Raw genomic sequence first — 16,226 nt, 5'->3', positions numbered from 1 at the left:
GGTGGGGGAGGTTGGGGTCTCTTGCCAGGAGCCCTTCCCCTTGCCCGTCCCGGTCTACGTTCCCTCTCGGCGCTTTCTTTTTGGGCCATGACCGCCTCGCAAAAGGCGGCCACGGCTCTCCAGTTGTCCTCGCTGCCGAGCATCTTGACGACGACGCTTGGCAGCGCCAAGTCGTCCCCGATAGTCCGGGTTAGGACATCGCGCTCGTCCCTCCAAGCTGGGCATGTTTAAAGGGTGTGTTGCGCGGTGTCCTTCTCGTGACCGCAGTGGTGGCAGGCCTCGCTTGCCTCCCGTCCGATGCGGTACAGGTACTCTCCGAAACACTTATGTCCGAAGAGCACCTGTGTCATCCTAAACGTACTGTTGCCCCACGCCCTGTCCAGCCACTTTTTCAGACAGGGCAGGACGGCCGATATAGTCCTCTCCTCAAATGTTGAGGGGCGCTCGTGCAGCAACGCGATCCATCGCTGCTCGAGGGACTTTTTCTCCTGGAGCTTCCAAGTGCCCAGTATCCTGGCCGGGATCTTGGCGACTCCTTCCATGCGTGCCGCGGATTTCCGGTCATACAGACGTCTGTGTGAATCCGCGATCATATGCAGGGGGGGAAGTCCGGCCAGGATGGTGGCCGCCGCGTGCGACACCGTCCTGTAGCCTCGGACGAGACGAATGGCCAATCTACGCTGGACGCGACGCATCGCGTCCTGTATGCGTCTGGTGGCCATCGCCTCGCCCACACCGGTGCTGCATACATTAGTATGCTAAGGACGGTGTGCGCGTAGACGCGGCGCACCCGACCGTCCGGCCCTCCGAGATTCGGCAGCAAGCGGCTAATCGCTGCCGCCGCCTTCTGTGCTCTCGGGACCAGGCGGTCAAAGTGACCCGCGAAGCTCCATCGGCCGTCGATGTGGAGCCCCAGGTATTTGATCTGGGACCCCACTGGGACAACAGTACTGTCAACATCTAGTCGGGAGGTGGGGGGAGGCTCCCCAGCGGCCCGGCGGTCGTAGAAGTAGACCGCCTCGGTCTTGCTGGGGGCCACCCTCAGGCCAGTCCGGCTTATGGCCCTCACGAGGCCTGCCACCTCTTCGTTGGCCCTGTTTAGGGCTTCCCCCCAATTGTCTCCCTCGGCTACCAGCAGGGTATCGTCGGCATATCTGATGACCCGGCAGTCGAGGGGGAGGGCGGTATGGAGGATCCCGTCGTACCCGAGGTTCCACAGCAGCGGGCCCAACACCGAGCCCTGTGGGACCCCGCAGTACACGCGACGGGTGTGACCCTGGCCCTCTTGGTCCCTGTATTCGAGCCTACGGTGACCGAAGTAGGCTCGAATTCCCTTCACGAGGTAGTTGGGGACGCGGTGGGTGTTAAGCGCGTCCCCGATTGCCTTCCACGGGAGGGTGTTGAAGGCGTTGGACACGTCCAAAGCGACGGCCAACGCCACCCTCCCGCGTTCCACAGCTGACTCCGTGAGGGCCCTGACGCGCAGTACGGCGTCCACCGTGGACCTGCCCTCACGAAAGCCGTATTGTTCCTCGTGAAGGGAAGGGACCTCATCGCGCGCCAGATGCTGGACGAGTCGGCGAACGAGAATCCTCTCGTATATTTTGCCGACCTCGTCCAGCAGGCAAATTGGCCGGTACGATGACGGGTCACCCTCCTTCTTACCGCCCTTGTGGAGAAGAACCAACTTGGCTCTTCCCCACATTGGGGGGAATTCCTCCTCCACGAGGCATCTATTAAAGATGCCTCGTAGCCACCCGAATAGGTTTGGCTCCTCCAAGGCGAGCTTCCAGACGCGCCCTGGGATGCCGTTTGGGTTAACGGCCTTGTTGTTCTTGACTCCCCGGACGGCATTCCTCAACTCCTCCTCGGTGATTTCGAGATCCCTGGACCAGGCCTCGGCAGCGCCGGTGTTCGCGCTGCCCCAATCGAAACCTCGAGGATTGGGTTTAGTCGGGAACAGAGTCCCGACTATTTGGTCCAGGGATCCCGAGGGGAGGGTTTCCGTCACGGGGGGCGCCCAGTGACGTAGTTTGTTCGTCACTATCTTGTATGGGCGCCCCCACGGGTCGGCGTCAAGAAACGCGATGAGCTTGTCCCACGATCTCGCCCTGGAGGAGCGAATGCGACACTCAGCGCCACTCGAGCGGACCGGTAGTCGCTGAGTGCCTCGGCTTTCCAGGCCTCGTCGCCACGGCGCTGGGCGCGTTTGAGGAGTCTCCGCGACGGAGGAGCGGCGAAGAGACGCGATTTTCTCCGTCCACCAGTACGCAGCCCGGCGCGAGTGGGGCCTGCTTTTGGGCATGGAGAAGTCGCACGCCTGTATGATCGAGTCTACCAGGCGCGCGACATCCTCCACCAGGCTCCCCACTTCCTCCTCTGGCGGATGGTGTTGCCAAAGGGTGGCCTGGACGGCCGCCGTCAACCTATCCGGGTCTAACTTTTTTAGGTTCCATCGCGGCGGTGGCGCACCGCCGGTCGGGCTCCCGGGCTGGAGGGTGGTGCAACCGAACTCTATATATCGGTGGTCCGATAGAGTCTCTTGGTCGACCACCCCCCATGACCAATTTAGGCGTGCCGCGGAGGGGGTTATCATAGTGAGATCCACTATAGACGCCCCCCGCAGTAGCCGGTCGCACGTGGGCTCGTTGCCGGTGTTTAGTAGGCATAGCCCGAGAGCCCCTATCCAGTCCAGTAGGACCTCTCCCTTGGGGGTGGTAAGCCGGTCTCCCCAGGCTTGCGCTCTGGCGTTAAAGTCACCGGCCACCACCACCTCCTGGGGGAGTATGCTGCGTATGCAGTGCTCCAACTCCCCCAGATACAGCTCAAATTGGGAGAGGCCCCAACTAGGCGGTGCGTAACACGCCACCACCGCGATGGATCCTTATTTCACCGCCACATACCCCCTTCCTGACTTGAGTAAGGAACAGGGGGGTTGTGGCTGTTTGATCCTCGTATGATTGCGACCGTGCCAGAGCCGTCCACCCTCCAATTAGGATGGTTTGATGGGGGTCGGTACGGCTCCGACACGATCGCCAGTCCTATACCACGCTCGGCGATAGTCTACAGGAGTAAGTCCTGCGCCCGCTGAGCGTGGTTAATGTTTGCCTGTATGAATTTACAGGCCCTCATTGATGTCGGTAGAGAGGGCCTCCGTCGACTCAGACCCCGCACCACGTGGCCGTGGAAGGGGGGCTCCATCCGCGTTCGATGGCGCATTACCCACGGGCTCAATTTCGCCCGGGGTAAGGGTGTCTCCTTTCACGTTACCACGCTTAGGGTCTAAGCGTGGCTTCCTTTGAGGCTTGGGGGAGTCGGAGCAGAGCTCTTTGCTCCCCGCACCCTCCTCGTTTCCTTCCCTGACCGAATCCGCGCGCCGCTTGCGACACTCCAATGTGTCCATCGGCGCGGGCGCAGACTCGGCTGAAGCCGTTTGGTTCGCTTGTGGGATTTCTCCTACAACGACCTCCATCAGGGACGGAATTGGGCTCTTGTTTTCGATTCCCCCCTTCTCCCCTCCTACCGACGGGGTGGGTTTTTTGGAGGGAGGAATCGATTTGGCCTTCTTCCTGTTGAGTTTTTTCGGGGGGTGACAATTTATGCCCCCCATCCTGTGCCCCGCGGGTGCCCCGAAGTCAGCACAGAGTGCGCAGTGCACTTTCTGCTCGGAGCAGGAATTGGCCTTGTGGCCCTCCTTGCCGCAGCGGAAACACATGTTGGCACAGGATCGGTCGCTGCCGCACTGTTGCTGCACATGCCCCTCCTCCATGCACTTAAAGCATCGAAGGGGGAGCCGCGGCAACAGCTCGATGGGTAATTTGTACCACGATATCGGTACCTTTCCCATCTGTGTCAATTTGTTGGCCGCGTCTATTGGACATTGCACCAACACCGTATTGAGGCCGGTGCGGGGGGCCTTCACGAACGCTCCCATCTTGACGTCCGAGAACCCGCACTTACCCTCCCCGGAGATTGCGGCAACAATCTCCACCCGGGTAATGGAGTCTTCCAGCCCCCGAATGCGGAGGTCGGCCATTTTTTGGGGGCACATGACTCGCACCCCTTCGTTGTCCCCAGTCACCTCTCTAACACGTTCGGCGAGTTGTCCCGCCTTGCGTGCCTTGTCCTCACCGGAAATCTCAAGGATTAAGGCACCGGTAAGACCTTTCCTTATTTTGAGGCTTCCTTCCTTGATTCCCAGTTGGTCAAGTTTTACCTCCTTTCTGATGGCGGCTATGTTTTCGCCATATTTCTTTTCTGGGCAAGTTATCATGACCGCCGAGGTTTTGGGAACTTTTCTTTTATCGGGTTTCTCTCCCCCCGTTACCTGCCCACGCTTCTGCTTACCCTGTTCACTGGGCGGTGACTGGCCGCAGCAACGGGTACAGTTCTGGAGGGGAGGGAAGTCTGTCCTACTTTCTTCTTTCCCTTACGTCCGACCACCACGCTCCACGGAGTTTCCGTGGTCGGAGAGGGGTCATATGTCCCGAGGTCTGTCGACTTCTTGTCGAAGGGCCCCGGGCCTAATGGTCCTCCGCCAGAGGGTGGAGCCCCAGAGGGTTCCGCATCCTGGCGAGATTTCTTTCCAGGTATTCTCTCATCGGCAGCGGGTACCGGCAGGGAAGGGGGGGAGAGAGATCTTGGTGTGAGCACAAACCTGGCTTTCTCCCTTCTTCTTTCCCTTCTTGGCCGCTTTTTCCTTTTGGCTGCTTTTAGGAACCATTCCCTGCGTCTTGGGCTGAGTTGGCGAGGGGATCTCAGCCTCGGCCTCCTTCCCCATTGGCGGCTGAGTATGTGCGTTCAGGGGAGCAGATTGGACCGCCTCCCCCTGTCCGTTCGTTGCTTCGAAGAATCGCAGCATCCTTTCCCTCAAGTCAACGCCTATTTGTAGGTGCTGATTGAGGGCTTCGTACAGGATTGCAAAGTCGCCCTGGACTGTTGGGCGAGTTACCGGTGGGAGTGGTCGAGGGGATCCACTCAAGAGGGGTCCCTGTTCCTCCGTTACGCTCGCGGCCTGCGGTTCTACCTCCATGCAGGGGTCACCAGCCAGGCCCGGGGACACGCATGCCGGAGATAGTCCGCCCCTCCTCAAGGCGGTCTTCTTTGGGGAGACATTTTGGGGCGTCCTCAGCCTGAGAGAATGCCACTCCCCGCTGTCGGAATCTGAATCCCGGTCAGATTCAATGCGGTTCCGTCCTCTCAGGTTCCTGCCCCTTTTCTCCTTTTTACTTTTTGTGATGCTTCCCTCTTCGATCAGGCGAGTACTGAGCTGGTTCGTCAGCACTTTTACCTGATCGGCGAGTTCCGCCACCTGTTTTTTGAGCTCGCTCGTCTCCTTTTCTTTCTCGGCTTTGAGGAGCTCCAATTGGTGCCAAAGTTCCTCCGCTTCAGCGTTGCTCGGCGAGGACGATACAGTTCTGTCGTGAAGGACTGCTGTGGCAGCCATGATGGACGCCACAGCCTTCTTCATCTCCCCTTCCAGTGGGCCCTTGATGTTCTTGGAGACCTGCAGACTCTTGAAAATGGTCACGCAGTTTGCTATGGTATCCGACACCACAGCCGGTGTCGGAGAGTGGAGGAACATCTCCCTCGCCACCCTCTGGTTGTCCCGGCATCTCTCCCAGGCCTGTCCATCGGGCATTGAGGCACCCAGGGCCCAATCCGTGTCCACTCTCTCTCTGGCCTCTTCCCTCGCTCTGGCCCTTGCCTCCCTTTTCTCCCTTGTCCTTTCACCCGTGGTGATGGGCCTTCCTCTGCCTCTCTTGACGGAGCTGACGTCCGACTGCTCGTCCTCCGAGCCAGCATAGTACGACCCAGCGTGCGATGCTGCTTCGTACTCGTTAGGATCACCCGCCACGCTACTGGCGCGTGATCCCGCTGGGAACGCCAAGTCCTCGTCACTAGGAGCAGGAGTTATACCTGTATCGGTATGTTTCCTCCTTTTCTCGCTCGCTCGGCAGCTGTGGCATATATGCCTCGCGTTGTGAGGGCATTTGCTCGTTTTTTTGGCCATTGGAAATTGGAGGTATCTCCTTTCCAACGCCTCCCTCGCTGCCGTACCATCCTGAATGGCCGTGATGGTAGGTTTGCCACCGAATGTCGATGGCCCTGGGTACGAAGGCACAACCTTCCCCTCTGAGCCCTCGGGTATTTCGGGGAATACCCGCCAATAGATATAAAAATAATTATTAATAAAATAGAATAATTTAAATAATAAAAATTAGTAGCAAACGGATATAATAATCATATAGATAATATAGTTACAAATCTCATTAAAGGAGTCAAATAAAATAATCGATAATTAGATTTATAAACATAAAATAATTCTTTATTTAATAATTTAATAGCATCGCTGAAAGGTTGCAAAATACCAACTAACCCGACCTTATTAGGACCTTTACGTATTTGTACATATCCTAAAAATTTCCGCTCTAATAAAGTTAAAAAAGCAATCCCTAACAATAAAATTAATAATAAAATTAATAAATTTAATAAATTTAAAACTAAATAATAATAAATATTTTTAATTATTACTTATATAAATTATTTTTATATATTTATAAATTCTAAATTTATTACACTATTCTGCCAAAGTAATCTACAATTTTTATAAAATTAATATTATTCTTTAATTTAAAAAAAATTTCAAATAAAAAGTCCTTTCGTACAAATTTATTTACACTTTAATTATAGATAAAATCCGATCTGGCTTACGCCGATCTAAACTCAAATCATGTAAAATTTTAATAGTCGAACAGACTAAATAATTAAATTTTTCCATCTAATTTTTATTTTAATTCAACATCGAGGTCTCAATCATTTTTTATAATATGATCTTAAAAAAAATATTACGCTGTTATCCCTAAGGTAATTAATTTTTCAATAATTTCTTTTAAAACTTATTCATATTTTCATAAATATATGATTATCTATTAAATAAAATTTAAAAAGTTTATAAAATTTTTTAATCCTCCCAACTAAATATAATTTTATACTAAATTTAAAAACTAATGAATTTTAATAAAAATTATATTAAATTCTATAGGGTCTTATCGTCCCATAATATTATTTGAACATTTTTATTCAAAATTTAAATTTTTATTATTTAATTTAAAAAGCTTAAATCTTATCCATTCCTTCATTCCAGCCTCCAATTAAAAGACAAATGATTATGCTACGTTAGCACAGTCAAATTACTGCGGCTATTTAATACACATCATTGAGCAGAACAAACCTTTAATTATTTTCTAAAAACCATGTTTTTATTAAACAGGTGGACTTAATTTTATTTAAATATATTAAATAAATTTATTTTGCCTAATTCTTTAATTAAATATAAATTATTAATTATTATCAAATTTTTAAAAATAAATTTTATAAATAATACTAATTTTATCATTATTAATTTTTAATTTAAATTAATAAAAATATTTTTTTAATTTATTAAATTTATTTTAATTTTAAAATTATAATTAAACTATGCTAAAATAAATAAATTATTAAATTTTTTCAAAAAATTTTAAATTTTAAAACCATTTTTATAAAATTTTTATAAATAATATTAATAAATTTTTTAAATTTTAAAATTAATTTATAGATTATCCCATAAATTTTTAATATAAATTAATATATTTATTGTAAATAAAAATTATTTTAAACTTTAATAAAAATTTACATATTTAAATTTATATCTAAATTAAATTTATATAAAAAAAAATTAAATATCAAAAAAATTGATTAAAATATCTTCTCTAAATAAATATTAAAAATAATTTTTTTATATTAAATTTTATTTATTTATTTAACTCTTTTTCTTTCGAGAAATTTATTTATCAATAATTTTTTTTAATAAACCCTGATACAAAAGGTACATTTAACTAAAATTACTTTAAAAAATTTTTTTATTTTCATTTACATTACATTATCATTAAAATTAAAATAATTATTTTAAAATTTTTTACTAAAACTTTTTTTTTTTTTAATATAATTTTATTTAATAATTTATAATATTTTTCTTATATTTATTTATTATTAATAATTTATTTATTAATTATAATAAAATTTTAATAATTTTTAATTAATCTTTTCAATGTAAATGAAAAATTTTTATTTAAACTAAAATTTTTTTTTATTCTAAATACATTTTCCAATATATTTACTTTGTTACGACTTTTTCCATAAATTTTTATTAATGAAAATGACGGGCAATTTGTACATATTTTAATTAAAATTCAATTTAAATATTTTTTTAACTTTACAATTAAATTCAATATTTATAAAACTTTAAAAATTTATTTCAATTAATTAAATTAAATGTAACTCATTTAAATCTTAACTATTCTACATTTTGATTTGAATTATAATTATAATTAAATTTTTAAATTATTAATCTTTTAATATAATTTTTCAACAACAATATATAAAAATTAAATTAAGTAATTCTATTCGTGGATTATCAAATTAATCAACAAGTTCCTCTAAATCATAAAATACCGCCAAATTTTTTATTTTTAATGATTAACATTTAATATTTAATTATATTTTATTTTCATTTAAATAATAGGGTATCTAATCCTAATTTATTATATAAATTTTTTTAATTTTATTATTAATTTAAATAAAATTATTTAACTTTTAATATCTATTCATATTTCACCATAAAAAAATAAATTAGTTAAATATATTTATTTATTTATATATTTTATATTTATATATAATTATTTAAATTTATTTTTATTTAAAGTATAAATCGCAATTGCTGGCACTTTATTTATTAATAATAAATTATAATTTTCTATTATAAATTTTTATTTAATTAATTATTATAAATACTAATTTATATATTATTAAATTATTTAAATTTTATATAATTTTTTAAAATTTTATTTATACTTTAAATTATAAAATAAATTTAAAAAAAAAATTAATTTTGTAATTATATTTATTAATTATTAAAAACAAATTATAAAAATAATTTAAATTTAAATTTAATATGAATATAAAATTTAATTTATAATATACATAAAAAAAAAATTAAATAATATTCCCCCCTTTTTTATATTATTATCATTATTATTAATTATTAATAATTATTTAAATATATTAAAATATTTTTTTAATAAATAATTTTTTTTTTCTATATTTTAGGTTTTTAATATTTTAAATTAAAAATAATGATTAATAAGTTTTAATTAATTAATAATAAATAATTAATGTTAATTAAATATTTTAAATATATATAATTAATTATATATTTATAAAAATAATTAAAATATTTTATTAACATTAAATAATAAATATTAAATAATATTAATGTATATATAAATAAAAACTTAAATTTTTAATTTTTTTTACTTTCTATAAAATACTCTTCTTAAATTTATATAAATAAGATTTTTAATTATTATTAATTATTTTATTTATAGATAAGTTTTTTAATTTTAATTTTAATAATATATTTTTTTTTTATAAATACATATAATTAAAATAGTCAATTATTAAATTTAAATAAAATTACTCTCTCCCTCTGAATTTTATTTTAACTAATTATACTTTTTTAATTCTATAATAACTAATTATTTTTAAAAAATCAATTTTTATAATAATTTTATTTATAATATTTTATTATTTAATTTATTAATTAATCTTTATAACTACTTTAATTTTAATAAATTCTTTTATTATTTTTACTAATACAAATTTAATTTAAATTATTTATGTAAATTTACTTATAACCTTTTTTTAAATTAAATTTACTTATCATATTTAATTTTAACTAATGATTAATAGTCAATTTTCAAAAATATTATACTAATTTATATTTATTTAATTAAAGTAAGTAAGCTAATTCTCTAAGCTTTTAGGTTCATACCCTAAATATAGAAATTTTATCTTTCTCTTATTTAATTAATTATTTTTGCTATTTAAATTTTATTAATAACTAAAAATTTATTTAATGATATGCCTGATAAAAGGATTATTTTGATAGAATAAATCATACATAATTTATATATGTTTTCATTTAAATTAATTTTTTTATATTTAATAGATTTAAACTATCTCAAAAAATTTCAAAAATTTTTATGCTTCATAATACATTAAAATATAATATTAATATTCAATATTTATTCAAAGTTTAATACAACTAAAAAATTAATTTTATTTATATGCATCATAATTTATTCATAAAATTTTTTTTAATGTCTTATTTAATTTATTTTTCTTTTATTTCTTTATTTTTATACGATTTATTAATAATTTGATTTATTATGGAAATTAATAATTTTTTATTCATTTGTTTTTTATCAATTAAATTAAAAAATAAAAAAATTATTTTTTTATATTATCTCATTCAAGCTTTAGCTTCCTTAATAATAATGTTAACTTTAATTATTAATAATTTTATATATATACAAATAAATTTTATTATAATCAATTTTTTTATCTCTATTATAATTAAATTAGGGATCCCCCCATTTCATTCATGAATCCCTTCTGTAGCTATTTTTTTAGATTGATATTCATTATTTATTTTTTTAACAATTCAAAAAATTATTCCTTTATACATAATTTCACTTATTAACCCTCCAATTTTTTTACTATATTTTATAATTTTAACATCTGCATTTATCTCCGCCTTTAAAATAATTAATTCAATAAATTTTAAAATTTTATTAAGATTTTCTTCAATTAACCAAATGTTTTCTTCAATTAACCGGATGAATATTAATTTTAATTTATTTTAAAACCCTAATCTGATTTTCATATTTAATATTCTATACACTTATCCTATTAATTATTATTATAATTTTTATATATTTTAAAATTTCATTTAGATTTTCTTTAAGTAATAACTTTCCTTCAATTAATTTTAATTTAATTTGTTTGTTATTAATTTTTAATTTAGCCAGAATTCCTCCACTAACGTTTTTTATTTTTAAATGAACTATAATCTATATTTTTTTATTAAATTCAAATTTTTACTTTATTTTTATTTTAATGATTTTAAATTCTTTCATTTTAAATTATGTTTATATTAATTTAATAAATCTAATAATATATTTTTATTCAATTAAAATTAAGCTTTTTAATAAACAAATATACATATATAAATTTTCCCACTCATATAGATTATTTATTTTTTTCATGATTTTAAGCTTAATCTTTTCATTAATTATAATTTCAATTTAGTTTGTATACAATTTTTTAAAATTAGATATATAATTTTCACCCCACTTAATCAATAAATTTTAAATATTAAGATTTTAAGTTAAATTTTTAAACTTTAAATTTTCAAAGTTTACACAATAAAATTTTTAAAAATTTTTAAATCTTAAAAATTCTAATATTTTAATTTTTTATTAAAAATTTTTTTAAATTTGCAATTTAATATTTTTATTAGTTAAACTATAAAATATATAAAAAATTTTTATTTTTATAACACATTTAATGTAATATCAGAAAATTAAAATTTTCTTAAATAAATTTACAATTTATTACTTAAATCAGACATGATATCTATTATTATCTCACTTAAACTTAGTAAATAATTTTATTATCAATAAAAATATACTATGAATAAGTGACTTTATTCAACTAATCACAAAGATATTGGCATTCTATATTTTTTATTTGCAATTTGGGCTGGGATAATCGGATCTTCTATAAGAATAATTATTCGTTTAAAATTAGGATCATCTAATGCACTAATTAATAATGATCAAATTTATAATTCAATAGTTACTAGACACGCATTTATTATAATTTTCTTTATAGTTATGCCATTTATAATTGGGGGATTTGGAAATTTTCTTGTCCCTCTAATACTTGGTTCACCTGATATAGCCTACCCTCGAATAAATAATATAAGTTTTTGACTTCTACCCCCCTCACTCTCTCTACTTTTATTAAGTAATTTTATTAATGATGCAACTGGGACTGGATGAACAATTTATCCCCCTTTAGCCTCTAATACATTTCACAATGGTCCTTCAGTAGATTTAACAATTATTTCTCTTCATATTGCCGGAATATCTTCTATTCTAGGGGCTATTAATTTTATTTCTACAATCTTAAATATACATCATAAAAATCTCGCAATTGATAAAATACCCCTTCTAGTTTGATCAATTCTCATTACAGCAATTCTCTTACTTTTATCCCTCCCAATTTTAGCCGGAGCAATTACAATACTTTTAACAGACCGAAATTTAAATACTTCATTTTTTGATCCGTCAGGAGGGGGTGATCCTATTCTTTATCAACATTTATTTTGATTCTTTGGTCACCCCGAAGTTTATATTCTTATTCTCCCAGGATTTGGGCTAATTTCCCATATTATCATAAATGAGAGAGGAAAAAAAGAAACCTTTGGTGCCTTAGGAATAATCTATGCTCTTATAGCAATTGGATTTTTAGGCTTTATTGTTTGGGCTCATCATATATTTACTATTGAGCTAGATGTTGATACCCGAGCCTATTTCACTTCAGCAACAATAATTATTGCAATTCCAACAGGAATTAAAATCTTCAGTTGAATTACAACACTTCATGGTACAAAAATTAATTATAATTCCTCTCTTTGATGGGCTATAGGATTTATTTTTTTATTCACAATGGGGGGATTAACTGGAATTATATTATCCAATTCCTCAATTGATATTATTCTTCATGATACATATTATGTTGTTGCCTACTTTCATTATGTTCTTTCTATAGGAGCTGTATTTGCCATTATTGCAAGATTTATTCATTGATTCCCTCTTATTACAGGATATTCTTTAAATAATTACTTTTTAAATATTCAATTTATCTCAATATTTGTTGGTGTAAATTTAACATTCTTCCCACAACATTTTTTAGGGGTGAGAGGCATACCTCGACGATACTCAGATTATCCAGACACCTACCTCTCATGAAATATTATTTCTTCAATTGGTTCATTAATTTCTATCATCAGATTAATTTTTTTAATATATTTAATTTGAGAATCCCTATCATCTAAACGTCTTGTCTTAAATATATTCTATCTTAATCCTTCATTAGAATGACTAAGAAAATTACCACCTGTTAATCACAGATATAATGAAATTCCTTCAATTTAATTAAAAATTATCAACTTTAAAAAATTTTAATATGGCAGATTAGTGCAATAGATTTAAACTCTATATATAAAGATAAATTCTTTTATTAAAAATAATTACTTGAATAATTTTCCTTCAAAATTCTAATTCACCTACATATGATATAATAATTTTTTTTCATGATTTTACTATAATAATTTTAATTTTCATTACTTTATTAATTCTTTTTATTATAATTTCAATAATTAATAATAAATTTACTGACCGATTTATACTTCAAGGCCACACTATTGAATTAATTTGAACTATTTTTCCAATATTTATTTTAATTTTTATTGCCATCCCATCAATTAAAATTTTATATTTAACTGATGAGATATTTAATAATAAAATTACTCTGAAATCTATGGGACATCAATGATATTGAAGGTATGAACTTTCAGATTTTTTAAATATTGAATTTGATTCATTTATAATTCCTACTAATGAATTAAACCCCAATGAATTTCGTCTATTAGACGTAGATAATCGTTGTATTCTTCCATATAATTATCCCATTCGTGTTTTAACTACATCTATAGATGTAATTCACGCTTGAACAGTCCCATCTTTAGGAATTAAAATAGATTCTACACCCGGACGACTAAATCAATCAATGTTAATTATAAACCGACCAGGTCTTTTTTTTGGCCAATGTTCTGAAATTTGTGGTATAAATCATAGATTTATACTCATTGTTATTGAATCAACAAACTTTCCTAACTTCAAAGACTGACTTCTTACCTTTTAACTAATTTTTTTTATTTTAATTGAATAATTAATAAATATAAAATATAATTTTTACATTCATTAAATGACTGAAAGTAAGTTTTGACTTTTTAAGTCAAATTATAATAGATCTAACACCCTATTTTTAATGTAAAGAATTAGTTTAATATTAAAAAACATTAAATTGTCAATTTAAAAATATTTTCACCCCCACAAAAATATTCTTTTATACCACACATAATACCGATAATATGAGCAATAATGTTAATTTTATCTATATTTTCACTTTTTATGATTTTAAGCATTATTTATTTTTATCCTATCAACTTAAAAATTAATTATTATAATAATATAATTTTAACAAATCCTAAAAAATGAATTTGAAAATGATAATAAATTTATTTTCTATTTTTGACCCCTCAACTAGAATTAATTTTTCTCTAAATTGATTAAGAACTTTAATTATTTTTCTTATTTTTTCATATCAATATTGACTTATCCCCTCTCGTTTACATATATTTTTTAATTTTTTATTAAATTTTCTAATAAAAGAATTTAAAATTTTAATTAATTATTCCTATTCTAATTTAATTATTTTTATTAGTTTATTTTTATTTATTATTGTAAATAATTTCATAGGCTTATTCCCCTATATCTTTACATCTTCTAGTCACTTAAGTTTTTGTCTTTCTTTATCTTTATCCCTGTGAATTTCTATAATGTTATTTAGAATTTTAAATTACACTAATGATTTCTTTTCTCATCTTACCCCTCAAGGAACTCCCTTCATTCTAATACCATTTATAGTCATTATTGAATCAATCAGTCTGATTATCCGGCCTCTCACGTTGGCAATTCGTCTGACAGCAAATATAATTGCAGGACATTTACTTTTATTATTATTAGGATCTTTCTGGGCAAATTATTAATAATTTCTTAATTTTTTTAATTATAATCTCCTCTCAACTTTTATTATTTATTCTTGAATTATCTGTATCAATTATTCAGGCCTATGTGTTTTCCATTCTTTCTACATTATATAGAAGAGAAATTTAATTAATTTTTACTATTTCAAATAAATAAATAATAAATAATTATAATCAAATTTTATAGTATTATCATTATGACAAAATTACATCAAAATCATTCATTTCATTTAGTATCAATTAGACCTTGGCCTATTATTATTTCTTTCAGATTATTTAATAACTTAATTTCAATAATTATATGATTTCATAAATTAAATTATCTAATTATAATTTCTATTCCTTGCACATTATTATGCATATATCAATGATGACGAGATGTAACACGAGAATCAACATTTCAAGGATCTCATACAATTAATGTATATATTGGCCTTCGCTTAGGGATAATTTTATTTATTATTTCAGAAATTTTCTTTTTTATTTCCTTTTTCTGAGCTTATTTTCATTCTGCTTTAGCCCCTTCCATAGAAATTGGTCAATTATGACCCCCCTTAGGCATTAAACCATTCAATCCATTTGATATCCCTCTAATAAATACTATTATTCTTTTATCCTCTGGGATAACAGTAACTTGAACGCATCATTCTATCTTAAATAAAAACTTTAATGAAAGATATCAAAGCCTCTTATTAACAATTATACTTGGGATTTATTTTACCTCTCTTCAAATAATTGAATATTTCGAGTCACCTTTTTCAATTGCTGACTCTATTTATGGGTCAACCTTTTTTCTAGCTACAGGCTTTCACGGAATTCATGTAATTATTGGGACGCTATTTCTTTCAATTTGTTTGCTTCGCATAAATTTTCTTCATTTCAGAAAATCTCACCATTTTGGTTTTGAGGCAGCAGCCTGATACTGACATTTTGTAGATGTTTGATTATTTTTATATATTTCTATTTATTGATGAAGATACTAAAATATTACTTAATTTAAATTAATTTATTATTTTATAAATTTATATAGTATATTCATATTACATTTAATTTCCAATTAAAAAAATTAATAAAATTTTAATATAAATAATTTTAACTTTTATTTATATAATTACATTTTTTATTATTCTATCAACTCTAATTTTATTAATTAATTTACTTATCTCATCTAAATCATTAGCAAATCGAGAAAAAATCTCACCATTTGAATGTGGATTTGATCCTCTATCTAATTCTCGTCTCCCATTTAGAATTCAATTTTTTTTAATTAGTTTAATCTTTTTAATTTTTAACATTGAAATTACTCTCTTAATCCCATTAATTTACATATATTTTATAAATAAAATTATTATTTTTTCCTCATTATTGTTCATTTTCATTCTAATTTCTGGCCTAATCATTGAATATTTAGAAAAATCAATTGACTGAAAAACTAATTAAAATTTATAAT

The 16,226-nt window shown here is 33.9% G+C and overlaps 1 protein-coding gene and 2 pseudogenes across 1 annotated transcript; 2 read left to right on the top strand and 1 right to left on the bottom strand.

Moving 5' to 3' along the window:
* Positions 1–227: 227 nt before the first annotated feature.
* On the bottom strand, positions 228–542 carry LOC140671978 (uncharacterized). The gene has a single exon (XM_072903759.1). The coding sequence runs from the start codon at positions 540–542 to the stop codon at positions 228–230; it is 315 nt and encodes a 104-aa protein (XP_072759860.1).
* An 11,031-nt stretch (positions 543–11,573) lies between these two features.
* Positions 11,574–13,103, top strand: LOC140671694 (cytochrome c oxidase subunit 1-like; annotated as a pseudogene).
* An 832-nt stretch (positions 13,104–13,935) lies between these two features.
* LOC140671743 (cytochrome c oxidase subunit 3-like) lies at positions 13,936–15,696 on the top strand (annotated as a pseudogene).
* The last annotated feature ends 530 nt before the right edge of the window (positions 15,697–16,226 follow it).

Source organism: Anoplolepis gracilipes, chromosome 12 (genome assembly GCF_047496725.1).
Source record: "Anoplolepis gracilipes chromosome 12, ASM4749672v1, whole genome shotgun sequence".
In the NCBI taxonomy this organism is placed as follows: domain Eukaryota; kingdom Metazoa; phylum Arthropoda; class Insecta; order Hymenoptera; family Formicidae; genus Anoplolepis; species Anoplolepis gracilipes.
This window is presented reverse-complemented; position numbering and strand designations above follow the sequence as displayed.